This window comes from Oryctolagus cuniculus, chromosome 15 (genome assembly GCF_051225735.1).
Source record: "Oryctolagus cuniculus isolate XC-2025 breed Fujian yellow rabbit chromosome 15, ASM5122573v1, whole genome shotgun sequence".
Classification (NCBI taxonomy): domain Eukaryota; kingdom Metazoa; phylum Chordata; class Mammalia; order Lagomorpha; family Leporidae; genus Oryctolagus; species Oryctolagus cuniculus.
The window spans coordinates 502,889-528,641 of NC_142881.1; the positions used below are offsets into that span (position 1 = coordinate 502,889).

The 25,753-nt window shown below is 63.0% G+C and overlaps 1 protein-coding gene across 8 annotated transcripts in view; it reads right to left on the reverse strand.

The window, feature by feature from the left end:
• Positions 1-25,753, reverse strand: part of INPP5A (inositol polyphosphate-5-phosphatase A) — a 154,473-nt gene that overhangs the window by 10,828 nt on the left and 117,892 nt on the right. For all 8 annotated transcript variants that reach the window (XM_070057050.2, XM_070057045.2, XM_070057044.2 and 5 more), the window contains exons 8-11: positions 24,581-24,700; positions 13,039-13,123; positions 3,251-3,346; positions 3,068-3,142 (exon numbers count right to left, since the gene is read on the reverse strand). In XM_070057050.2, the coding sequence (XP_069913151.1) occupies positions 3,068-3,142; positions 3,251-3,346; positions 13,039-13,123; positions 24,581-24,700 (376 nt within the window). The remainder of the gene's footprint in view (positions 1-3,067; positions 3,143-3,250; positions 3,347-13,038; positions 13,124-24,580; positions 24,701-25,753) is intronic.

Here is a 25,753-nt window from a genome sequence, read left to right on the forward strand (position 1 = left end):
TGAATTGGTCATTTGTATCTCTTCGAGATGCTTCAGGAACATGATAACCAATTTCCCAGGCATCTGAAACATTCTTGCTGATTACAAAGTGAGGACCAGCGCCGGGGCCGACAGTGATGAAGCGGCAGCCGAGCGTCCGTCAGGGCCGCCGGCTCCACGGGCTCCTCTGTGACCGTGCAGACACGGCTGATAGGGAAAGCGGCGTGCGCGAGATCGATGCAACTGCGGCGGGCGGCGCCCGCACACGCCGACGTCTCTGTCCAACAGGCCTCGCGCGGGCGAAGGCCCGGGCCCTGCCCCACGACCGCCGGGGGAAATTTAATCTCTGCAAATCCTCACCAGGGCGCTCGGTCCTGCCGCCCTGACAGCCGCACTTACAATTAATTATACAATGGCGATGGGGATATCGACTAAACAAAGCCATAAATCATAGCAAAAGTCAATGTGCACGGACACACTCAATCATGTCCTGGCCAATGATTACTACTCTTAAAATACAATAATTATTTTCAGGAGCCAGCTCGAATTAAATTTCTGTCAGCCGGGTACAAGAGCGGCGGTTGATGAAGGGTGCCACGGATCCTGGGCGAGGCCGGCACAGGCACATCCATCCTGCGGCGGGCAGCCTGCCTCTGCGGAGGTGAGACACCTCGGACACGCACCAGGCTGAGCGCCTGGCCCCTCGGCGCGTGGGGAACAGGGCAGGTGCCAGGGGCACCCATGAGACGAGCCGCCTCGATGAGGCACTGCCGCGTCGGACATGACGGACGGGACCCGGGAGCTGCAGCCGGCGCCCACCCGTGCTCGGTGCTGCCTCAGCAAAGCCACTTCCACGGCACGCAGGCTCGGCCTCTGTGTCCCTGCAGCCTCCAGCGCAGGGCAGCTGCTGGCCTCAACACTGCAGGGTTCTCCTGAATATTCAGATTTTCTCCTATTTAGAAAGCCAGCCAGCACAGAGGGGAGGCGTGAGGGGAGGGAGGGCTTCTCACGCTCAGCACAGCAGTGCGTCCTCCGCTGGGTCCGCTCCTGCCTGGGCTCAGGCCCGCCTTGCTCCTCCAGAACACTCCGCTCAGCCTCGCTGGCATCTTCCTCCCAGGGGCTCTCCTCTGAGGGCCCTCTGCTTTCTTCCTGCCCTACTCGAGGTCCCTGGAGACCCCACTCCCCTGGCTCAGCTGGGATTCCTGGGCACTCACCCTCCACACAGGTGCACCTGCCCCTCCCTGCTGTCCTCTTCACTCGGCCAAAGTGACCAGGCTGCCACCCTGCTTGCACAGGAGGCAAGCAGGGCAGGACCCAGCCACAGAGCTGTCCTCTGGCAGGACTTGGCTGAGCAGACAGCTCTCTGCGACAGGTACTGGAGGGCAGGGTATCAGGCACAGGCTGGTGGAGCCTGTGCACGCACAGTGTGCGAGCTCCCACAGAGCAGGAAAACAGGCCTAACGGACACATAGCAGGGCGTGGCGCTGAGGCCTGGCCGGCCTCCGTGGGGTCCAGGAAGGGGAGGGGAGGCAGACCCAGGCCTGACACCACAGGGAGAGGGGTGGGGAGCCACAGAAAACCCTGTTCTCAGTGATGAGGTGACAAGTGGTGACAGGCAACTCGCAAGAACAGAGGAAGGACATGGCAGAGGGAGGGTTGGGGCCAGCAGATGAAGTAACAGACAGGGCCTTGGTGGGGGCTATGAACATTCGAGGGACACAAGGTGGACAGTGGAGCAGTCCCGGGTGTGGACTCAGGCGGGCCCAGCTCTCTCCTAGACACCTGCACATCCTGATCCCTGAGCCCTCCCAGCTGGGAGGGGAAATGAACACCTCCCCACAAAGCACTGAGGTACCAGCCTCGGGGACGCAGGACGCAGTGTGGGCACATGGACAGGGCCCAGGGCGCACGGTGTGGGCACATGGACAGGGTCCAGGGCGCACGGTGTGGGCACATGGACAGGGTCCAGGGCGCACGGTGTGGGCGCATGGACAGGGTCCAGGGCACACGGTGTGGGCACATGGACAGGGTCCAGGGTGCACGGTGTGGGTGCACGGACAGGGTCCAGGGCGCACGGTGTGGGCGCATGTACAGGGTCCAGGGCGCACAGTGTGGGCGCACGGACAGGGTCCAGGATGCACAGTGAACTCACGACAAAGCCCAGGCTTCCCACCTGGTGCCTGGGCTCTCCCCGCCCTATCACCTCCCTTCAGCTGTCACTAGGGGAAGCCTCCAAGGGCAGGACCCACCCCTGCTACACATGGCAGCCCCTGGGTGGTTCGCTGCTTTCTCAGGGCAGCTTCAAGGACCCAGAACCCACTGTCTGATTTCCAGGAATCTTGGGAGCTGGTTGTTAAGTGAGGCTTCGCAGCCAAGAGCTGGCAAATGCATTGCCAGCATCAGTCACCAGAACTCCGACTTGCGCGCGACACGTACCTAATGCATGCTTGCAAAGACACTGCATGTGGGGGAGAATAAAATATTGGGCCAACAGAAAACGGAGCAGGGGCGAGAGTCCTGGCTGCTCGACTTCCGATTCAGCTCAATGCACTAGTCTAACCCAGCTCAGCCCTGGCTGCCACAGGTGTGGGGATGAATCAGCAGACGGAGGGCTGACCCGCTCGCTCTGGTGCTCTGCCTTTCTAGCAGATGAGAAGGAACGTTTTAAAATAGATAAATGAAAGTGGATTCTTTAAGCCAGGGACGCCTCTGGCAGAGACCACGGCTTTTACTGAGTGACTTGAGCCACACACACTTCAACTGACCTATGTAGTCATGCACACACAGTTGCACGAACACAATGTTCCTGTGCAGCTGCGTGTGCACAGCACTCAAGTACACAACCCCACATACACGTGCACACACATGCACACTCACACGTCCTCACATGCATGAACACATGCACACATGTACACGAGAACACACCGCACACAGCCAGGCCAGCAGCAGAGGCGCTGCAGGTGTGCACGTGTGGCTTCTCCCCACCAAACCCAACCCCGAGCTGTGAGCCCAGCCGGAGGTCTGCTCCACCAGCCCAGCCTCGTCAGCCGGCCCTGGACGCTGAGCCCTGGCGGCCCGGCGGACTCACCGCAGTGCCGTTGTTGTCCCGGAAGACTTCCTGGTTGACGTAGTCGAAGAGCTTCTTCTCTAACTGCAGCATCACCTGCAACGTCACAGCAGCCTCAGGGGGGTGTGGCCAGCAGGCCCAGCCCCCACCTCCGTCCTGCTGTCCAGTCAGGTGTGGCCAGGCGGTCAGCCCTGCGTCACTCACCTTCCGGTCATTGTCCGACTCCCGAAATATCAGCTTCACGACTTCGTTGGTGTCGGCGGCCCGGACGGTCTGCATGGTGGCTTTTGTGCAGAGCGTCTGTGGAGAGACAAGGCCCAGCCTCAGGAGCGGCCAAGGCCGAGCCCGCGGCTTTCCCAGCGGCCCTGGCTGCATGGACGCCTGACCCCCGACAGCAGCACAGTCTTGCTTCACAGCCCCCCACAGCCCTCCCCCCGGCTGCTGCCCACAGAACCCACGGCTCCACCCCCACCGCCACCCCCAGAGCTGCAAAGTGCTGTGCAGACCCCGACTGCAAGCACCGAGGAGGTGCTGGACACTGCGGCCACCACGCTGGGCCCCTGCCTGTCCTCTGAGGCTGGTGCAGCGTCCACTGCCCTAAGCCTGTCTCGGGCAGGCGCAGAGTGAGAAGGGAAGCCAGCAAGCACCCATACCCGTGGGTCAGGTGCAGTGGGCTGGGCTTTAGTGAGGACCACAGCACGGACACCAAGCCCAGGGTCCCAGAGGCAGGTGGGCGGGGCCTGAGAAGAGCAATGACTGCTCAGGCTCCCGTCCGAGAAGCCACGAGCATGGGGGCAGCAGACATGGGGCCACCTTGAAGCTGGTGCCCAGCCAGCCCAGGCAGCTGAGGGTGAGCCACTGAGGGGGCAGCAGAGGACAGAGAGGGCCGGGGAGCAGCCAGGCCATACCAAGGGATGCACCCAGCCCACGAGTGATTAGTGATTAAATTCAGAGTTGTTTAAGAAATTCTTGTCTCAACCTGGGTACCAGGCAGGGAAGGGTCAGTGGGGTCACTTCCCAAAGACAGGGAGCAGCCGGAAACTCCTCAGGCACCCCAGGGACCCATCAGACAAAGGGAGTGTGGGGGAGGGGCAGCACTGGGACCAGGGCCTCTGAGCCACCCGAGGGCACCTGTGGCAGAGGGCTTGAGCCTGTGACCTGTTGTCTGCCCAAGGCTCAGACAGCGCAGACACGGGGCAGATCTGGTGCTGGACACCTGGGCATGGGGGCTGACGCCGGCCGTCTGTAACTCAGGGTTTATGTGAATGACATCTTAACAAACCTGGATTTTTAAGAAGAGTGATTTTTATTTAAAAAAAAAGCATTACAACAAGATTGACTCTGCGCCTGAGCAGTCTCTTCTGGGCACCTGCCTGGTCTGCTGGACGCAGCCCCACCCCCACGCGGGCATTGACATTCAGAGCACGGCCAGAGCGGTCGCGGGTCGCACCCTCCACAGTGGCTTTTGGACTCAGTGTCACAAGTGAGTCTGGACGCCTTAGAACAGCCCGGGGATTACGACAGGCACCCAAACACCGCGGAGCGCCCAGCCCAGCCTGCGTCCCAAGGAGGTCCTGGCCCCATCCAGATGCAAATGCGCTTAAGGGGCTTAAGCTGCGTCTGTGAATGGGAGGAGGCGGGGCCGGGAGAGGGCACTGTCGCCACCCCAGGACTCCGTCTCCCAAAGGCATCAGCTGGGAACTTAAAAACCCTGCTTTATGTGGAGGCTCCCACAGGACGCCCGGGCCCCCCACAGCCTCCAGGGAGCCGCCTCATTCAGCTTTAAAGAAGTGACCAGGCCACCATTCTGTGCCTTTCAGGCCCGCCAAGTCGTGACCACTCATGCAGAAACCACCAGGGCCGGCCCTTCCGGCTCAGCTGCAGCAGAAGGGACCTTTCTCTTTTGAAAGAAAAAAATGCCCCAAATGCCATTTTTAAAAAGCCATCAACGATTTACTTCAGTATCGGGGCTCACGGAGGAAGCCCACAAAGGGTGGCCCTGGCACCTGCCTCACGGGCACTCGGCAACAGGACCACCGCGTGCTGTGAGTGACAGGGCTGCTCCCCGCCAGGCTGCAGAGGCGCCCCTGCCCCGGTGCACAGGAGCAGCGGCCAGGCTCCCGCCAGGCCCCGGATCTGCCCCTTGGCCTCCACCCGACCAATTCCGAATCCACCAAGGGCAAACTGTGTCTGGTGTCACCCGCCAGGCCTTGCAACCTCCAGACTGCCCTGTGCGTGCAGGCGCCTCTGAGCCACCTGCTCTCACACCTGCGGGAGAGGCTGCCCCCCGCCCCATGCAGAGCGGGTGGAGGCTCCCCGTCCAGTCTGATCTGGAGACAGGGGTGGGTTTCACAGCTCACCCTGGGCTGCACTCAGCAGAAAGCACCAGGTTTGGAAGTTCTAAGGGATGCTTTGGTCTGCGGTGGCTCAGAGGCACAGCGAGCAAAAACACATAAAATAGCTCCTGCAAATCTGTATCTGCAATAGAAACCAGACATGGCGGCTTGGACAGTGAGGCCACAGCCAGCCAACGGCTTGCTCCGAGGGACCTCCTGCTGCTGCCCCTCGAGGCCGTCCTGTCCAGCCTGCAGCTCTAGCCACGAGGCTGCCTCACTGCCCACTCAGCCTGCCCGCCACGCACAGCGGATGCGCCAAACCCAGTTGACCGGGCGTGGGCATGTTCCCTCGGGCTGAGGCAGCACAGACCTACCTGTTGGCGCCCACAGGCCAGCCTGGCGCGTGTCCCTGCACAGGCCTGCCCCAGCCCACCTGAGGTTCCCAGGACAGCTCCAGAGAGGCACAGATGGGCGGTGCTCACAGGCAGTGGGATCCATGGCGGTGAGGACGGTGGCGCCCACTGCAGCCATTCACAACACCGAGAAAGCAGAAGAGCGCGGTGCCCGCAGCGCTTGTGGGTCCGCCCCGCTGGGACTGAGGCTACGCTGGCGGGGGGTCCTGAGGACGCTGCCCCCGATTCTCCACGCCCATCCCTCTAAATGTGACCCTGCACCCGAGCTTTGATCCCCTGACAACGCCACGCAGGAGAACACGCGGACCCTCTGGTAGCGTGAAATCAGGGACAAAGGGGGCCGGCTTGCGGACCATCCGAAAGGAACAATTGAGAAGGGGCCGAGGGAAGCCGCGTGCCTGTTGGTGATAAATCTCGGCACTGCCAGGTTCCTCCTGGGTTCTGGACTCAGGGGTGAGCCCATCCAGCCGTCTGCTTGCCCACGCGCGTGTGCTGTGCGCCTCACGGGACTGCACCACAAAGAGCCTGGGCCCTGGCTTCTGCTATCTCACCGAACAGCACGGCGAAGGGTGGCAAAGTTGCATGCTGGGAGCCCTGGCATGCAGCACCGTGACAGCCGTGCGCTCAACCAGGCTGCACCCGGGTGTGGACCAGGCCAACAGCGGCAAACTTAGGAAACCTCAGGCTGCACTGGCCGATTCCTGGGAGGCACCGCTCCACCTAGACCACGTGGGCGGCTGCTCTCCCGGGCGCAGGGCACGGCCTGACGACAGAGCACATGCACCCGGGATGGCTCCTCTGAGCTCTGCGCACCCACACTGGACACAGCCGCTGGGGGCTGCTGAGACAGGGTCTGTTGTCAGCTCCAACCAGGAACTCGGGGCGGCACTGGCTGCAGGGCTGTCGACTGCCGTGGGAGCTGTCCCTTCCTGAGGGGCCGCCTGCTTCTGGGTGTCAGGGGCCTCTGCAGTGTTTATCCAGCAGGGACACGACTGAGGCCTGCAGCTCATGTTTTGCAGGTCCTAACAGAGCTGGCCCTGTCTGGCCACAGGTGACCTAGCCAGCCCTCCTCTCACTGCTGACCCCAGGCATTTGTCCTCCTTCCTCTCCTAACTGAACTCTTGGGGTTCCCTCTCTCCTCTACCCGCCAGAGTCACCATGGTGTCAGAGAAGCCGGCCCTGGCTGTGAAAGCCGAGCCGGGCGCCCGGTGGAGGGATCCTCACTGGGAAGCCGACCGGGGCGCCGGGTGGAGGGATCCTCACTGGGAAGCCGAGCCAGGCGCCCCGTGGAGGGACCCCCACTGGGAAGCCGACCGGGGCGCCCAGGGGAGGGATCCTCACTGGGAAGCCGACCGGGGCGCCCGGGGGAGGGATCCTCACTGGGAAGCCGACCGGGGCGCCCGGGGGAGGGAGGGACCCTCACTGGGAAGCCGACCGGGGCGGCGGGCGCCTAGCGCAGCCCTGTCTGCGGCTCACCCCGGCAATTCGGGCTGAATCCTGGCAGCGCTGCAAGGGCTACGTGGAGCCTCCTCCGTTGCCCCGTGACTCAGCCCGAGACAGAGATGCGCTCTGCAGGCCTGGGTCCCTCACTTAGGCTCAGGGAACACAGCTACCCGTGACGTTCGCGCACGCGGACACCAGCAGTGCCCCTGGGGAGCCCACTGTCCTGTCAGGGCGTGGCTGCTGCCGAGGCCTCACGAGCACCTCAGCCTGCGCTCGGCGCCCCCATGGCAGTGCCTGCGGGTTCTGGGCACGGGGCCTCGGCTGTGCACCGCCACCTCGGGACACCGGGACCTGGGAGCACAGGGCGGCGGCAGTAGTCCCCAGCGCCAGACTGCCTGCCAACAGCACCTCGGGTCCTGTGTGTCCCCGCAGAGAGAAGCAGGGTAGACGTCGGCCCCCGGCCTCCACCCCGCACTCAGCTCTGGTGACGAGGATCCGAGGAGCGTGCTCAGGAACGGAATCTCCACAGCTGCCAACCACAGACGCCGGGGCTCACCTACCGATGCACACCCCGCCACCGCGCCACCGGCTCCAGGGCCCCTGCCCCAGACACCAGAACCTGGGGCCACTGGGACGCTCACAGGTCAGAGGGCAGGTGGCGTGGCACATGACACACACAATCCTGAGCTAACTCCGGGCAATGCGTCAGTGCTTTTCCCGTGACACACGGCTGTGCACAGCACACACACACGGACAAGGGCAGTGTCAGAAGTGCGCTGCCCCTCAAGGGACAAGTGGGCAGGGCGGGGGGAGGCGCAGAGACAGGAAGGGATGCCCTGTGCACATGGCTGGGGGAGGGGCACAGAGCCAGGATCAGTCTGCCCCGTCTCACACGCTGGCAGCTGGGCTCACACACGCACGGTGGCCCCGAGCCACAGGGAGCACATGTGACACAGCCTTGCGCCCACTGACGCGGCAGCAGCGTGACGACCCAAGCCGCTGCTCTGCTGCTCCTCGGTGCACCAGGCCCCGGCCAAGCCTCTGCTGCACATCGGGAGCGGAACGGGGTGGCCGGGGCCCAGGGGGCGGTGGTGCCACGCTGGGCTGGGCCTGTCTGCCCTGAGTGTCCGCTGCTAATGGCTCTCAGGAAGCTGTGTTCCTCCCCAGGCAGCTCTCAACAGGGAGGTGTGTGCATGGTCCCACCATCTGCCCTGGACACAAACTGCCCATGGTGCCAGACAAACCCTGGGACCCTGACAGCATCCCGAGTCACGCAGGGTGACCACGGCTGGCCCATCCGAGGCCCAGACACAGGAGATGGAGGTGTCAGACAAGGGAACGCTTGGGGCCAGTGCGGCTGTCACAGCTGTGCCATGGCCTTGCCTGGGTCAGTGTCTGTGGTCTGGGAGACTCGTGCACACAGAGGCCAGCCAGCACTTCTCCCAGAGGGCTGGGGCCTCCCGTGGGGCATGACCTTTGGGGTATGCCCTGTGGCCCTTCCCATGGCCAGCAGAGCCAGCGCCGGGACCCCTCTTAGTGCCCGTGTGAAAGGGGTGCCCCTCGTGCAGTCTGCCTGTCTGCGGCCGTGGCAGCTGGGGCGTCCCTCCCAGGACCCACCCCCGACAGGCCCAGCGGCCCCCAGGCAGGTACCTTACAGGGATCAGCAGCTGGCATGCAGCCACAGCCGCCAGCCTCCAGAATCACATCCATCACCCGGCTGTCAGCGAGGTGACGGCCAGCAGGTGTGGTGCGGCCGGGCCGTGCGGAGACGGGAGTGCCTGGCACCACTGTCACTCTGCGTCACCGTGGCCAGCTGAGCACCCAGCTGCCGGCTGCACCGAGCGAGGCACAGGACACGCCTCCCAGCAGCGGCAGCAGAGCTGAGCTGAAGGCAGCAGCGTCAGCGCGTCAGGCGGCACATGGCACTGTGTTTAATCGGCGAATGTTTTAATTACGCTTAAGCAGCTCCACGCGGATGCCGCTCTGGTCAGTTCTGCTCCGCGAGCACGCCTACATTCGGGCGCATCTGCAGCATGGGGGCGCAGGGGCCCTCTGCCCCAGCTCCTCTCCTCTGAACACAGGAGGCACCAAGGGCTCTGAGGCTGCCCCCCACCCCCAACCCAGCAGGATGAACAATCGTGACGTGTATCCGCCACGGCCTGGCTCCACCTCACTGGGCTCTCCGCATTTTGGAGACAGATTTACTTCACCTCTGCCAGGTCCTGCAGCCAGCCCAACAGTGTGGGCCAGCGAGGTGCTGTGAGGCTCTCCGGTGTGCTCGCTGAAAGCCAGGGGGACCCCTCGGCCGCCAGGAGGGAGGGGCTGACCTGACAATGACCCAGAGCGAGAGCGAGGCGGAGCCTGGCTGGGGGGAGCTCACGGGCACCCTCGAGAGGTGGTCACCACCCCTGAGCACACTGGCCGGCCCGCCCGCCCTCTAGCAGCTGGTTCTGCCGTCTGACCTCCCCCGCACCGGGGCACAGACGTCCCAGATTTAGGGCCCAGGAGTCCGTCTGCAGATGCCAGTTCGGGCACCCAGGGGTGGCCCCTGAAGAGGGGGCGTGCCCCAGCTGATTTTCTTGCACATAGAGCAGTGTGAGTGCTTGGCACCAGCCGAGGCAGCCGTCGGCCACGGCCAGCGGGGCAGCATCATGTGCCGTCCCTACTGGGACCAGGTCCCTGTGCCCTCGGTGGAGCTGTCCACATGGGGCACAGAGAAACGCTGGGTGGCACAGCCTGGGCAGGCTGCTCAGAGGCAGCGGCTCAGGTGTGGGCAGTTTCCACGCACCCTGGAATTCCCACTGACAGCTGCCGGCAGTAATGACACCGCCGGGGAAGGCAGAGCCACCCGGGGGCCTGCAGACTGAGGCCCACACTAAGCAGCAGTTGCCACGTCACCACCAGGTCAGCTTTGCCCACACAGTGAACCATGCAGCAGGTAACTGGAGGTTTTTATTAACAGTTAATTACCTGTGGGCTTTAAAGAACCAAACGGCCAAGAAAACCTCCCAAAAGTTAACGCGTGGTTCTTACACACGCCTTCCACTCACTGAGCACACAGTCCAGTTAAACGCTATCCACTGCCCTCCTGCTGATCTGCAAGTGCCAGCGGACAACAGGCTCCTCGTATGCGTGAGGAGCCACAGACCTGAACCCAACACCTGTGCGACAGCCACCACCAGCAGGCAGCATCCCGGGGTCAGCAGGTGGCCAGGCACCTAGATGACTGCCAGAGGTGGCGGCAGCGGCCTTCCTTGGTGGCACGTACGACCATGAAGGCACGCCGTCTCCTGGGGACCCTGCAGACAGAACCCCGGGATGCCGTGGGAGTGACAGCTGCCATGCTTCCTCCTGCCGCTGTCAGGTGAACTCTCTGCTCCGCCTGTGAGGGAGGGGCCGCGAGCACCGCTGAGCAGGGCGGGTGCCACCTGCGTGGGCCTCCTGTCCCGTGATGTGCGACCTGCGAACAGGTGCCCCGAAGAGAAACCTTTTCCTCCGGGGACGACTACACGGCTGGGGCAGACGCCAGCTACATTCAGGGGAGCTGGCTCTGCCCTGGGCCCCTCCTCTCGCCTGGGGAAACCCACGGCGTTGGCCACGTGGAGGGACTGCTGTGGCTGGAGACCGAGCCGCTAGGCGGGGCCCGTGCACGGTTCTGAGCGGGTGAGGGCGTGCGGCTGGCAGGCGGCTGGCCCGGCGGAATGCTCTCTCCAGTGTCAGGTCTCTGCGTCCGCATTGGTGACAGTCACCCGGACCCGCCTCGTCCTCGCGGCAGGCAGTGGGACGCTCAGATGCAGCGAGGGGCGGGCGTCTCGGGTGCTTGCGGCTCACATCACAGAGCCTGGGCCCAGCTTCCTGCTGACCCGCACCCTGGGAGGCAGCAGGCGATGGCTGCCCACGGGGGAGGCCTGGGTGGAGCTCCCGGCTGTCACACACGTTGGGCAGTGAACCAGGAGATGGGATGGAACAGGACGTTCTCCCTTCTGGCCTCTTCCGTCCAAATAACATAAATGAATATTTTAAAAAATGAAATCAAATTCAAAATCTGGCTCCTTGGGTGTTGCGTGTCCTGGCACCTGTGGGGCATGCACTGTCCCACACAGGCCAGGCCCACAAGAGGACACAGCGGCCAACGCTGGGCTGGCTCGGCCCGAGGCAGCGTCCACCTTTCCCTTCCACTGGCCTGGGGGACGGGCCCAGGACACCGCCGGGCTTCTGCCCTGGAGAAACCGAGGTCTTGAGAGCAGCAGGAAGCAGCAGCACTCAGGGCTGCGCTCCCCTCAGTGTCCACTCCCCCTTGGCCCTGTCCAGGGCACAGCGTCCGCGTGGAGCAGAGCTGCAGCGACTGTGTGGCAGGAGCCGCTGTCCCCAGGGAGCAGAGGGCACGGGGCAGGGGCCGAGTCCCTGAGAAGCGACAGCTGCAGCTCTTCTCCAGGAGCCCACCCAGGCCCACTCAAACAGCCTGGCACTCTCCAGATGGGCGCCCACTGCCCCTCCCCAGGGACCCCAGGACGCCTGGCGTCACCCAGGTCAGCAGCTGCCGGACACCAAGAGCAAAGGCAGGGTCCCTCCTGGCAACACCGCCACCTCGTCAGGGCTTTGCGGCAATTTCCAGACACTTTGATCTGCCAGGGGGAGGGCGGGGGTCTCCCAGGGCTCCAGGCAGAGCGGGCAGAGTCATGCGTACCCCTGCTCAGATTCAGCAACAAGACTGCACACCAGAGGAAATCCATTCTCTGAATGGGGCGGGCGCCCTGCCCGTGTGCCCTGGGCAGCAGCAGGCAGGGACAGGCCAGCTCTGGGCTCCTCACCTCCGGCGCAGAGGCCTGTGGGCCCCTTCCCACGCAAGGGTCCCGGCCTCCAGACCCTCAGACCTCAGTGGTGCTCCCTCGTCCCGACCAGCAGGCACCTGTGCGGCCACAGGTCCAGGCACACGCGTGTGGCGGGGCCTCGCCTGGTGCAGGGCACATTACTCACTCCCGCCAAAGCCCACTCAGCCATGTGTAGAGGCGACTCCTGGGGAGGGCGGAAGGTTGACGTGATGACACGGCCACACTGCTGCCCTTCCACAGCCTGGCGTGGGCATGGCTGCTGCATGTGGTCCCGCCCGTGGCCTTTCTGTTCCTCCCCCGCACTGGGGATCTGAGGCATCCACAGCCAACGTGAGACCCAGGAGGGGGCAGCAGGAGCAGTGGACACCCCGAGCCCAGGTCACGATGCCAGCGCCCCTGCTGTGGGCCTCAGCCCGGGACAGGGGGCAGCCCTCTTGCGTGGTCCGGGACTCGCTTTCACCCCTGAAGACCCCTGGCGTCACACAGCTTCTGTCCCCAGTGCCCACTCCACGAGTCTGGCCCTCCAGGCCCCAGGAACCAACACAGTATCAAGAGTCCCAAAGAGCACCAGACGTCGACAGTCTGTCAGATGGAAGGGAGCTTGCAGACGGCAGGCCCTCTGCGCAGTGCAGAGCCCGTCAGCAGCTGCCCACACCCGCTCTGTGGGGCGCAGGCGGCCCTGCAGGGCCCGCTCCAGCCCGTGACACCGGGGCACTCGGAAATTGTGGGGAAACAAAACTAAGAAGTTTCATTTTGCTGCAGAAAATTCTTGAACTTCACAGTTTTCCCTCATGCGGACTTTCCATGACTTCCCTCCTCTGACCCCACACACACCTCATCCTCACTGTGCTCATCGTTAGGAGACTGTGCCTCCACAAGCGTAGCCCGTGAGGCCGACAACACCCTGGCCGCCGGTGAGTGTGGACGAGGGACCGCGGCCAGGCCCCGAGCAGGCACCCGGCACCTACCTCCACCACGGACCTGGAATCCAGCCGGAAGTTGAAATCGCCAAAGACAAAGTAGGAGACTTTCTCGAATCGCTGGTCGATGATTCTGGCAGGAAGGGAGGAGACAGAGGTCACTGGGGGTGCACGTGGAGGTCACGAACCCCATCACCGGTCCCCAAACCCTGCATCCACGCTCCCTGCTGCAGGAAACCACACGGCCACAGCACACTTCAGCAGCCACACGGGAGGTGGAGGCGCGGGGCCAAGCCTCACCCCAGGCCAGGACAGTGCTGGAACCAAACTCAGAAGCCAACAGCTGCCTTGGTATGGGACAAAGGCAAGGAAAGAAGCGCTTGGACAGGGAAAGAAACTTCCAGAGAAGCAGGATGGAAGCTGAGGGGGTCTGTCTGGAGCACAGAGCCCCCAGGCAGGGCCACGCCTGCAGACGTGCCTCCAACATATGTATTCACCAGACCCAACTGGACATCTCCACGCGACTCGGTGACACGGCCGCATATGCCCATGCATGTGCACATACAAACACACGCAGGCAAACATACCTGTGTTTTCTGGCTAGCGACCGCCTGGCTTAAAGAACCTTTCCAGGGGCCAGCTGTGGCATAGCCGATAAAGCTGCTGCCTGGGACACCAGCCTCCCATATTCGGGTCCCAGCTGCTCCACCTCCAATCCAGCTCCCTGCTAGTGCCTTGGAAAGCAGAAAATGGCCCAAATGCTTAGGCCCCTGCACTCACGTGGGAGACCCAGAGGGAGCTCCTGGCTTCAGCCTGGTCCAGCACTGGCCAATATGGCCACTTAGGGAGTGAATCAGCAGATGGAAGATCTCTGTCTATCCCTCTTTCTCTGTAACTCTTTCAAATAAATGAGTAAATAATAATAAAAAAAAGAACCTTGGGGCCAGCACCGTGGCATAGCGGGTGAAGCCACCACCTGCAGCACCAGCATCCCATATGGGCGCAGGTTTGTATCCTGGCTGTTCCTCTTCTGATGTAGCTCCCTGCTGTGGCCTGGGAAAGCAGTGGAGGATGGCCCAAGTCCTCGGGCCTCTGCACCCACATGGAAGACCAGGAAAAAGCTCCTGGCTCCTGGCTTTGGATTGGCCCAGCTCTGGCCATCGTGGTCATTGGGAGTGAACCAGCAGTTGGAGAACTCTCTGCCTTTCAAACAAATAATGAATCTTAAAATGGACCTTTCCAAATACTCATATTAATCTATTTCACAGAGATTTTTTACACTGAAAAAGATGCACACTGGCAAGGCCCGGCAGTGGCTTCCCTGAGACAGAGGGTCTGGAAGGAGAGCCAGACCTGGGCCTGGCTCCCACCACCGGGAGACACGGCCACACGGCAGCTGCTTCTGACTGCAAGGCAAATGAGCACGTGAAACAGAGCGCGTGTGGGGCAGAACACGCAATCTGCACACACGGCAAAGGACACTTGGTGCCCACGCTCCTGACTCCGCCACTGGACAGTGACAGAGCTCTGGTGCGGCCGCAGGGGCAGGGGCCACACGCGCTTCCTCCAGCTCCCTTCCCGTTGAGGAGTTGGGAGCGAAAGCCGTCTCAACGGTGTCAGGCACGAATCAGGAACCACTTCCTAATCAGGTCACCGCAAAACCCTCCCATGGCCATCAGGGAGTCCCCCTGTGACCAGCTGGGTGCGGGGTATGGGGGTGCCACCCCAGGGCCTGCCCAGCTGTGCAACTGGACCCATTCTCTTGAAGATGAAAGGAAACCACAGGTGGCGCTACAGCTCCCGTCTGGCTGTCAGAACCAGGCAGTTGTAAGCCCCAGCATGGCCCCGTGAAGGGTCGCTGTCCACTGTGCACCTCTGGGGGCTTCCAAGACAGGGTGGGGGGAGCAGCCACGCCCCTTCACGCCCGAAGGATTCAGCTGTGTTTCATCTAGGCACTGGCTCCGCCCTGCGTGCAGCCCTGGGTTACAGGGGCTCCACTCACGGACGCTGTGTCTTCTTTCACAGGCTCACGGCCTGTGCTCTGGACCCCAGGCCTGTCCCTGTCCATGCACACTGGGGTCGCGGCAGCTCTGTCAGGGGAGGTGCTGGCTTGTACACGTCAGTTCCCTCGCTAACGCAGACGCTCCTTGGGGCTCCCTCTTGGAAGCTTTAATTTCTTAGGGATTTATTTATTCATTCGAAAGGCATGGTTACAGAGACTGAGAAGGACAGAGGTATTCCATTCGCTGGTTCCCTCCCCAAGGTGCTGCAATGGCCAGGGCTGGGCCAGGTCAAAGCCAGGAGCCAGGATCTTCTTCTGGGTCTCACACATGGGTGCAGGAGCCCAGAGACTTGGGCCATCTTCCGCTGCTTTCCCAGGTGCAAAAATTAGCTGGGAGCTGGATTGGAAGTGGAGCTCCCAGGACTTGAACTGGCGCCCATATGGGATGCCAGCCACAGGCCTTGACCCTAATCCCCTGGGCCACAGCACCGGCCCCTTGTGCAAGCTTTTATGGTTGGGCTTCAATTCCCCTGGGGTTAACACACGGAAATGGGGTCACACCACCAAAGTGCCTGAGCCACAGCAGGAGGCTCCCCATAGCACAGGTCTTCTGAGTTATCTGCTGCTTTCTGTAACCTTTTTATCTTTCCCTATAGGATTCCAATTAATACCTAAAAAGTTATCTGAGAGACAGAGATCTCCCATCTGCTGGTTCACTCCCCAAATACCAAGCTGCAGCCAGGAGCCAGGAGCTCCATCCAGGCCTCAGATGGGCGGGGTCCGAGCACCTGAGCCTCGTCACTGCCCCCCAGGATGTGTCTGAGCGGAGAGCTGCGCCGTTGCTGACCCCCACTCACTGCCCCACCCAGGGAACGTCGCCGCAGCCCCACACGCTCCTCTTGCACATGGGGCTGTAACGCCTCGCCAAGCTCCACATGCTGTCCCATTTTCCTCTTCGCTTGGATTTGCTTTCAATTCAAACACTAATTTGAAAAGACACACTTTAGATATTGCTAGTAATGAATAAATGTTGGTCATCTTATTCCTCTGCCCTAACGGGAAATCTTCCTGTGGAGGGCCCGCCACTCAGGGAGGCAGGCACGGGCAGGGGGCAGGGATCTGCAGGGACACAGGGGCCTGGGGGGAGCCCAGGTCCTAGAACCCCCCTCACCCCTGTGGAGCTGCCTGCTCCACCGACTCCACACGCCCCATCTGGGCTCAGTCTGTGTGTGTCCTGTCTGCTTTCCACATCTCATTCTCGCTGCCGGGCGCCCCCAGATGCCCGCCCACTCGTGGCCGGCCATCCTGCCCTTCCCTGCTCAGGGCCAAGCAGCCCTGGGGTCAAGGCTGGCACAGCAAGGCAGCTGCGGAGGCCTGAGCCTGAAGGCACAGCTGTTGCCCGGCACCCTCCTCCGAGGGGCTCCAGCCGGGTGCTGGGCAGACACCCGGATGGGCAAGGCTGCAGGGAGGACCCTGTGCCCCGGGCACGTCCCCTCTCAGACACCCCCGGGTCTGACCCTACCAAGGTGCAGACTATGATCCCCAAGGGCTTCCTGCAACCCTGGCAGGTCCAGCAGGGAGGCAGGATCGCCGGGGGGAGCCCCTGGCCCAGGGGATGCCTCACTCTTTTCTCTCCCTGTGGTTTTTCAAAGGAAACCCACGGCCTGGCTCTGCCGACGGGAGGATACCCAGAGGGAGGGACAGTTCACGCCTGCCCATCACAGGCACCAGCGCACGCCCCTGACCCCCACGCCAGAGCAACGGCTCCCCTGACATGGGGGCCTGGAGGTTCACTCAGACCCTGACCACATAACTGCAGAAACCTGAACACGTGTCCATGTCTGCATGGCAACGTCTCCCCGGGGAACCGCTCCTGTTCACACCAGGAGATGCCCAGAGACGGAGACATGGGGTCTGGAGAGTTCCTTCCCTCCTCGCACAGCCCCTGGGCTGGGAAAAGCTTGTCATAGGGCGGCCAGGAGGCTACACTGCAGCCGCTGTGGCAGGGCAGCGATGCCCACAGGCCGGGGAGAGCGAGGAAAGACGCTCACGCACGAGGACCCTGCCCGGATGGCACGGTGCCGCTGCTCTCCCGTGTGGGCCAACGGCTGAGCACCTGTGAGTGGCGGCTCCAGCCAGCAGAACCCTCCGCAGGCAGGGAGAGACGCCTGCACACGACACCCCAAGGATTATGGGAAGCAGATGATCACGTGGCTGGCTAAACGGTGGAGCCCACTCTGAAGTAAAAACACTCTACATCTTCAGGTTTAACACAGCTGAGCGAGCCCTGGACAGCCCCGCGCTCAGCGAGACGCCCTCCCAGGCCCCATGGCATCAGGCGCTGCCCGCTCCGGCACGACTGGAATCCTCCGTGATGTTTATCGTGCCCCCGTGCCCTGCTCCGTCTGATACGCAGCAGGAGCCAATTAATAACCAGCACCGTTGGAGGGGTCGCACAGCAGAGCAGCAAGATGAAGGGGCTGTCAGCGGCAAGGCAATCGCCTGAGTGCCCAGGCCCGGGGCCCTCGCGGCACCCACTTTTAATCTCAATATAGTGCCATTTGGGCCAGAAAAAAAGAAGCGTTGTTTTAAAATTAATTACCTTGTCAGGAGCTATTATGATTAAAAAGTAGGCCCACATCAATATCATGTGCCTAATTCAAAAGCAGAATTACAAGAAGAGCCATAAAAATCAATTTTTTAGGCTCTGGAAATGGTGTCTTTCTGCCTGGACGGGGGTTCCATTAGCGGCGCAGCCTCAATGGGGGCCTCGCTCACGCCCAGGCCACAGCCGGCTGCTGACGTCCAGGAGGGGGCCGACGGCGAGGCAGCCTGCGGTGCTGCCCAGGGCCCGCGCGCCCCATGGGGCCTCTGAGCCCGAGCAGGTGCAGAGGGCCCACCTCCAAGCTGGCTGACAAGCAAGGACACCGGCTCTCTCGGTCCCGTTTTCTCACACTGAACCGAGGCTGGATCTTCAGCAGGACGCTCAGGCTGCAGACAGGGAGGACCCCACAAAAGCCAGCTGCTTCCTCCACGTGCAGGCCACGCTCCCCGGCCAGCTGCCTGTGGCAAACACACGCACGACGTAGACACCAAAACCACGCGGAGCCTCTCAGAGTCACGTAATCGCTTACAAGTTTCTCTTAAGACGCCTGATGGAACGGTTCATCACGGTAAACTTAAGTCCCCTGAAACACGCTCACCCCAGACCCTGCAGGGAGGGCTGGGCGTGGCTCTGCCCCGGGAAGCACCTGTGGCAGTAGCAGGCGCATGGGGCGCGTGGACGGCAGCGTGCTAGCGGTGACCGCTCAGCACAGGCATGCGCTGTCCACCCCGCACGCAGCCCACAAGGCAGGGACACTCCATGGCTGCCGCCCCGGCCCAGTCCCCAGTGCCAGCTCACTCAGGCCCCTCCCCACCACAGCCTGCAGGCTGAGCCCTGGAGCCTCCCAGTGGCAGCAGGGGACGCAGGATCCGCCTGGGGGTGGCTCAGCGGCAGCTTGGGCACACAGGGTGCCAGGGCCAGCTGGTCTCCAGTCACTGAGGCCTAATCACCAAGTGCCCCTTTCCCCACCCTTCGCCCGTGAACTGCTGCTCACAGTTCTGAACGACGCGTGGCCAGGCTTGAAGCTAGTGTGGTCCCAGGAGGATGCCAGGAGGCCCCTGCTGCAGCGTTGGTCCCAGGGTAACCTCGGGACGGAGCCTCTGGGCAGCGGTGAGCACTGGCCCCGACACAGCAGGCTAGCAGATCCTGGTGCCGGGCTCACACACGGGGGCACCGCAGAGAGCAGCCTGTGCCAGCCCTCACTGGAGTACCTCCAGCACCAGACATGGACCTCAGCGTGCAAGTCGCGGTGAGCAGGCGCCAAGTGTCAACAAAGCCACAGCAGGGCGCGAGGGGACACGGACAGCAAACAGCCGTGAGCCAGGGCACCGCATGACTGGCGGCTGTGCCCTTCTCTCCCCAGCGAGGCCCCATCAGGAAGAATCGAGAAGAGGTGAGCTCAGTGCCTCCACCCGGCCGCGTGCTGGCCGCTCCGCTGCAGGACACCTGCACCTCTTCCAAGGCTCCCGGCCCAGCTTGCTGCCCCGGGAGGTGCCCGTGCCCACCCTGGCTGCAGGCTGCACAACACTCTCCTCTCACTGCTGCCATCGTCCTGTGCTCCAAACACAACACCGTGAAGCTCAGCCTCCTGTGGCCACTTCACTCCTTGCGCACGGCACCAGGCAGCAGCCACCAGGGCCACGGTCTCATGGAGCTGAGCGAGGCCCCACAAGGCAGAGAGCACGGGTGCTGGGGACGGAGGCCGCCCGCCTTCCCCAGGCTGGTCAGTCATGGGTGTGGCGGCGCCGGTCTGACAGCCCCCACGTGGGAGGGGTCTGCAGGAAGTGGAAACAATGGCCGAGGGCAGTTCCAGCAGGATGGCCGCACACAGGACTCAAGTCCATCACTTAGGGATACCTGCGCCTGGCAACACAAGCTGTGCCCAGGCATGTAGGACAGACACGGCACTGCTCCCCCTACGCGTGCGCAAGTGCAGGGACGCGCATGCACGCGTCACAGGACTGGGCACTGGGGTGAAGGGACCAGGAGGAGTGGGAAGGAAAAGGGTTCAGGACGCAGCCCAGTGTCCTCGGAGGTGACGGACATGGCCAGGTCCACACGTGGGACTGCCCATCCTGCTCCAGTCTCCAGTAAAGGCATCTGTGACATCCCCGTCATCGATCACCAGGGACACGAGGCATAAAGAGCCCCGCGGCAGGGTCTGCGGCTGCGCCTGCCCCGCCTGCACGAGGCGCGTTCCTAAGGAAGCCCAGGAAACGCAGGCCCAGCAGGGGCCTTCAGGCTGAGAGCCGGCCAGGACAGCAGAGGTCGCTGGCCTGTGGCCAGCCTCGTGGAGGCTCCAGGTCTGCGGACGCGCAGTTGTGCACACACACACCAGAGCGCAGGCTCCAGGCAGGACGCGGGGCGAGGCCTGCTTGCGCCGGGAGGCTCGCGGTGAGGGAGCCTGCGCCTGCAGACGCAGTGGCTTTTCTTCTGCCGGCTGCACCGCGAGCGAGCGCTGGGAACGGCCGGCACAGAGCCCTTCAGCCCAGAGGGTCTTTGAGCTGCTGACAGCTGACTGATGACCGGGCGCAGCCCACAAAAGGGAGCTGGGTGGCGGCCGGCATCACACGGCCTCTCCCTGGGAAACTAATTGCTCCGAATTGTCCGGGGGGAATTATTTTTCTGGCAATCATTTCCTTTGAATGCCCAAAATGAGCATGAAGCAACTCTTTTGACTGGACATAAAAGTTAAATGTCCCAATGTTGATCAAATTAACTTCAGCACCACGACAATGGACTGCATCTGTGGGAGAACAATGGGGACAGAGGCCTGCTTCATGCCCGGGTCTCACGGTGGTGATGTCGAAACGTCGCTGTGGGACTGGCCGGCCACAGACGAGGCCCGCGACCCGGGCGGAACCCGAGAGCACACCCCACTCTGGAAGCTTCCGGGTGCCACCTGACTGGCATCTGAGGCTGAGTGACAAGCCCACTGCAGGCTGCAGGAGCCTCCCGCAGCCGTGTCCAGGTAGGGCCTGAGCCCCGGAGGACGGTGCGGGGACCAGGTCCTGGGAACCTGCCTGGCGCATGGAGCCAGAGACTTCTCTGAGACAGTTGTGCTTCCTCAGTTAGGGGTTTGTCTCCTTTCTTAACCGCGTGTGCTACAGAGTCAAAGCAAGAACATCTGCAAATTGCGCACACGACAAGGATCATCACTTGTGATCAGGATGAGCTGACCCCCAAGGTCCCCCTCAAGGAACGTGGTCAGCCTCAAGCTCCGCCCTGCTGGGGCCCCAGAGTGCCAGGCCACGCGCCTGCAGGTGCAGGCCCCCACACCACACACAGCCAGGGCCCTGGGGTCCACGCACCTGAAGCGTTTAGCTAGAACTGACTTGTCTGTCTGTTTTTAAAACGTTGTCACTCTGGGATCGCCTGGACTCAGAAGCGGCCAAGACCGCAGCGGGTGCCTCTCGGCTTCCCCACAGGCCTCTCCCTGGTCCTCGGGGTGGGGCTCCAAGGCTGCCCTGCCCTCACTCTGGTGCCACACGCTCCCTCAGTGGACAGAAAGATCGCTCCCCCACCAGCAGCCTCCTTGCCGACCCCTCGCGTCTCGGCGGGGCCGGCAGACAACGCGCGCGGTTCCCAGTGCCCTGTGAATGCTGCGCTGTTGGTGGCAGCGTCCATTCAAAGGCCAGCGCGGCATTGTCCTGCCCGAACAGCACAGCACAATGCAGTCTGCTGGTGGCTGCCAAAAGGTTAGCAGTGCCGCTGAAAGGGCGGCCCATTGTGCACCCTCGACAGAGCCCCCCTTTGTGTGCGGCAGCCCCGCGCCGCGGAGGTCCGGATCTGCGGCTGGCTGGGCGCGCCGCGGAAGCGCCCGTGGGAATGTGGGCGCAGGAGAGCATCCGGGTCCCAAGCCTGCTCTGCTGGGGGCCGTGGTGCCACAGTGTGGGGCAATGGCACAGTTTAATGCCATAGCACTGATGACCTCACCATAGCAATGAGATCCAAGGGCCCTCGGGTGCTGTCGCCCCGTGCCATCATCTGGGAGGACCCCCAAACCCCGGTGCCTCAAAGAGCTGCCATGTTGCAGACGAGGCCTTGTTCCCAGGCTGCCTGGGCAGAGGGGGCCTCCCTGCTGGCTGAGACACAATGTCCTGCGAGCACTGTGGTCAGTTTTGTGCCATCCTGGCCATGGGCAGGGCAGCATTAGCAGTGGCTGCAGTGGGCCCAGTGCGGGGCTGAGGCCAAGCCCTGGGCACACGGCAGTGAGAGAAGCAGCACCCAGACCCTGCGTCCCACACCCCTGGCCTCCCTGCAAGGACCTGGCAGGTGGCGGCAGGTGCTAGGGTGTCCCTCTCCCAAGTGCGGATGTTTAGCTCCTGGGAGGGTCACTGGCAACAGTGGCCCTGGTGGGCACATGGTCTGTCCTGGGGAGGGGTCAGGCCACCGGGGACTGCCCTCAGAGGGGATCAGGGTGTCTCCTGGAGGCCCCATGCTGGCTCCTGGGAGGGGGTTGCGATCCAAGAGCAAGTCTAGGGGAGCATTTGGTGCAGCAGTTACGCCGCCTTGGATGGCCACACCCCTGCGGGGGTCTGAGTGCTGGCTCTGGTCCTGACCCTGGCTTCTGCCCACGCACCTGGGAGGTAGCAGCAAAGGCTCAAGTGCCTAGGTTCCTGTCACCCACGTGGGAGACCAGATGTGGAGCTCCTGGCTCCCAGCTTCGGCCTGGCCCAGCCCCAGCTGTTGCAGGCATCCGGAGAGTGGACCGGCAGGTGGGAACTCTCTCTGCGCCTCCTTTTCTTCCAAATCAAGACGAGAGTGCACTGGCCCTGGCCCAGCCTCTGCGCTTCCTGTGGCCCCTCCTGCACGCACTCCTACTGCTATGACATCATCTATCACGGGCTTCACCAGGGCCGAGCCGACCCTGGCACCAGGCCCCCGGCCCTACAGAACCTCAAGCTCCACCAGCAGGTGATTTAGCCACAGTCAGAGAACAAGCGAACGTGGCAGTGCAGCGACAGGAACCTGTGGAGACGCCAGCGCTTCCAGCTCCACCTCAAGTGGCACCAACAGGCAGCAGAGCCCAGCTCCCAGCTCCCTGCCACACACAGCACAGCCAGGCACGCACGTGTGTGCACGCTCACACACAGGCACACACTGCTCTCACAGCTCACCACATGCATGACCACGTAGGCAGACACATGGGCTAACACACAATCACACTCCATGCACACAATGCACACATATACAACACACACGCATACAATGCTCATACATGAACTAATACACGTACACACACATACATGTCCTTATGTACTTCAGTCACACAGAATGCTCACACTCATGCAAACGCAATCATAACACTGCTCACGGTAAGCTATGTGTACAGAAGCAAGCACACGCGTGTGCTGTGCAGTACAATCACACACATACGAACACATGCATGCGTGCGACCATGCGTGCTGTGAGGACAGGCCCTGCCTGCTCCCAGGCACATGGGGTGCAGGGCCTCTCAGGGTGGCTGCCATCCTTCTTGGTCCCACCTGACACTGGGGGCCCTCAGGATACTGCCCTGGGTCTGGGTTTCACTGGAGCAGGAATGTGCCCCTCCCAGTGCCTGGGTCCCGAGCCTGTCCTCAAGGACCCAGAGGTGCCAGGCACAGCCCCTTCCTGTGGACGTCCCTCCAGAGGGGGACGCCCGAGTCTGAGCACCCTGTGCCCCCTCTTCCTCTCTGGATCCGGCCCCTACACACCCTGACCGCCTCTGTCCACATGGCTGAGGGCAGCTCGGCCCTCCTGCTGGGCCTGATGCCAACACTCGGGAACTGAGTCCCCTAGGAGAGCTGACTACAGTGCTCTGTGGCTGGCGCAGGGCGCAGGGGAGTGGGTGGAGGCCGGCCCTGGGTCAGAGCAGCTGACCGAGAAGCCAGGTGCAGGAGGGGGGGCGGCGGGAGCCCCTGCACACTCAGAAGCACAATGCAGGGTTCCTCACACACGAGGGGTCGGGACAGCGGGGGGCCCAGGAGATGCCCACAGTGAGCGCCTGTCACATGCCAAAGTGGTCATTCTGTCACCTGAGCCGGGGACCCGGACAGAGCAGGAGCGGCCACGCCATGCCGTCCGCCTGCCTGGCCCAGGACCAGACACACATGCTCACTGGGGGTCCCCAGGTGTCAGAGGTCACATCAGATGCCACAGACTCGGGGGGAGGGGCTTGGAGCATCTGAGTGAGAGGAGTTGGGGCACCTGGGAGCCCTGGCTCTGATGGTCCCAAAGGTTGCCAGACACCCTCCCTGGGAAACAGCCTGGCTGGTGGCACCGAGGGGGAGGGGAGAGGAGGGTGCTGTGGGGACAGAGGGGAGGGGAGGGGAGGGTGCTGTGGGGACGGGAGGGAGGGGAGGGTGCTGTGGGGACGGGGGGGAGGGGAGGGTGCTGTGGGGACAGAGGGGAGGGGAGAGGAGGGTGCTGTGGGGACAGAGGGGAGGGGAGGGTGCTGTGGGGACAGGGGGAGGGGAGAGGAGGGTGCTGCGGGGACAGGGGGGAGGGGAGGGGAGGGTGCTGTGGGGACAGGGGGGAGGGGAGGGTGCTTCGGGGACGGGGGGAGGGGAGGGTGCTGCGGGGACAGGGGGAGGGGAGAGGAGGGTGCTGTGGGGACGGAGGGAGGGGAGGGTGCTTCGGGGACGGGGGGAGGGGAGGGGAGGGTGCTGCGGGGACAAGGCAGGAGGGGCCCCGCTGAGCTGCCCTCACGGGCTGCTGTATGGTGCCCAGGCTGAGCTGGCAACTCTGGCAGTCACCCTGCAGGCTGGAGCTGCGGGAAGGCACTGCCCACAGCCAGGGGGACCACGGACAGCCGCTGCTGGCTGTGGCATTGGCCACCCTGGCAAGCTGCAGCACCCATCCTCGAATTCTGAGGCCTCCCCAGGGTGCTGTTTCCTATCTCCCCACATGACGTGGAAGAGCAGTGACCAACCAGGGGCACGGCCTTAGGGCCCACTCTCAGAAGCCTGGCCAGGCAGCAGTGGACGGCGGGCACCCACCTGTCCAGCACATAGCCCAGTGCCTTGTGCCGGATGCCCGAGTACACCGACGGGCTCGTCTCCCAGGCAACCAGGTTGGACGCGTCGTGGAAAAGATGGATGTTCACCAGGTCAAAGGCACTGCAACCAAAAAGAGAGGACACAGTGACTGAGGGCTGGAGCCAGCAGGTCACCTGACAGCTAACCCCACCAAGCCCGCCCCGGCATCTGACCTCCCATCTCTCCCCTGGGCAGCCACACTCCCAGAGCACAGCCTCCCACGAGGCAGCAGGACACACGGCCTTGCTTACGTCTTCTGTGCACAGCTGAAGGAAAGCTACTTCCTTAGGGGAGAGGCCTTGTACCAGCCATGGCTCTCCCCACAGCGAGGGTCTGCCCAGGGCAGAGCAGGAGGCCCCCAGGTCTCAGCTCCCAAAGGTGAGGCTGTCGGCACCCCTGTGGTGGGAGTGGGGGCAAAGGGACTGGGGGGTTCCATCCCACTCCCTCTGAGCTCACAGTCCCAAGGAAGACCCTCACATGTGCACTTGGTGAGGCTGGAATTGGGCCTGTGGGACACCCACACTTGACATCACCCCCCGACTCTTCAGCGCTCCCCCATCCCACCCGGATTTGCCAGTGCCACCTGTGTCCCTCACATTGTGCTGGGGCCGGTCCCTACAACCAGGGGCACACAGCAGTGGTGGTGGCTACCTCCCAGAACAGGTCAGCAGGGACCCTGGCTGTCCCCTTCTCTTACTTCCTCCCAGGGTCTTGTCCTGAGCAAAGAGAGGCTGTGTGGGAAGAAGCCATGGCCTCCAGCCACAGCCCTGGGCTGGGCATGGCACTGAGTCCTCTGGACCCAGGAGGCATCAGGGATGGCCTGGGGCAGCTGGGCCACAGCTGGCTAAGCCATTCAAAGATCATTCTTTAAAGCACAGTGGGTAAAGCCACTGTCTGGATGCCGGCGTCCCATACAGGCGCCAGTTTGAGTCCTCTCCCAATGCAGCTGCCCGCTCATGCCCTGGGAAAGCCGTGGAGGTGGCCCAGGTGCTTGGGCCCCTGCACCCATGTGAGAGACCCAGATGGAGGTCCTGGTTCGGCCGGGCCCAGCCACAACTGTTGCAGCCACTTGGGGAGTGAACCAGCAGATGGAAGATTCTCACTCACTCTCTCTCTCTCTCCCCCTCCCTCCCT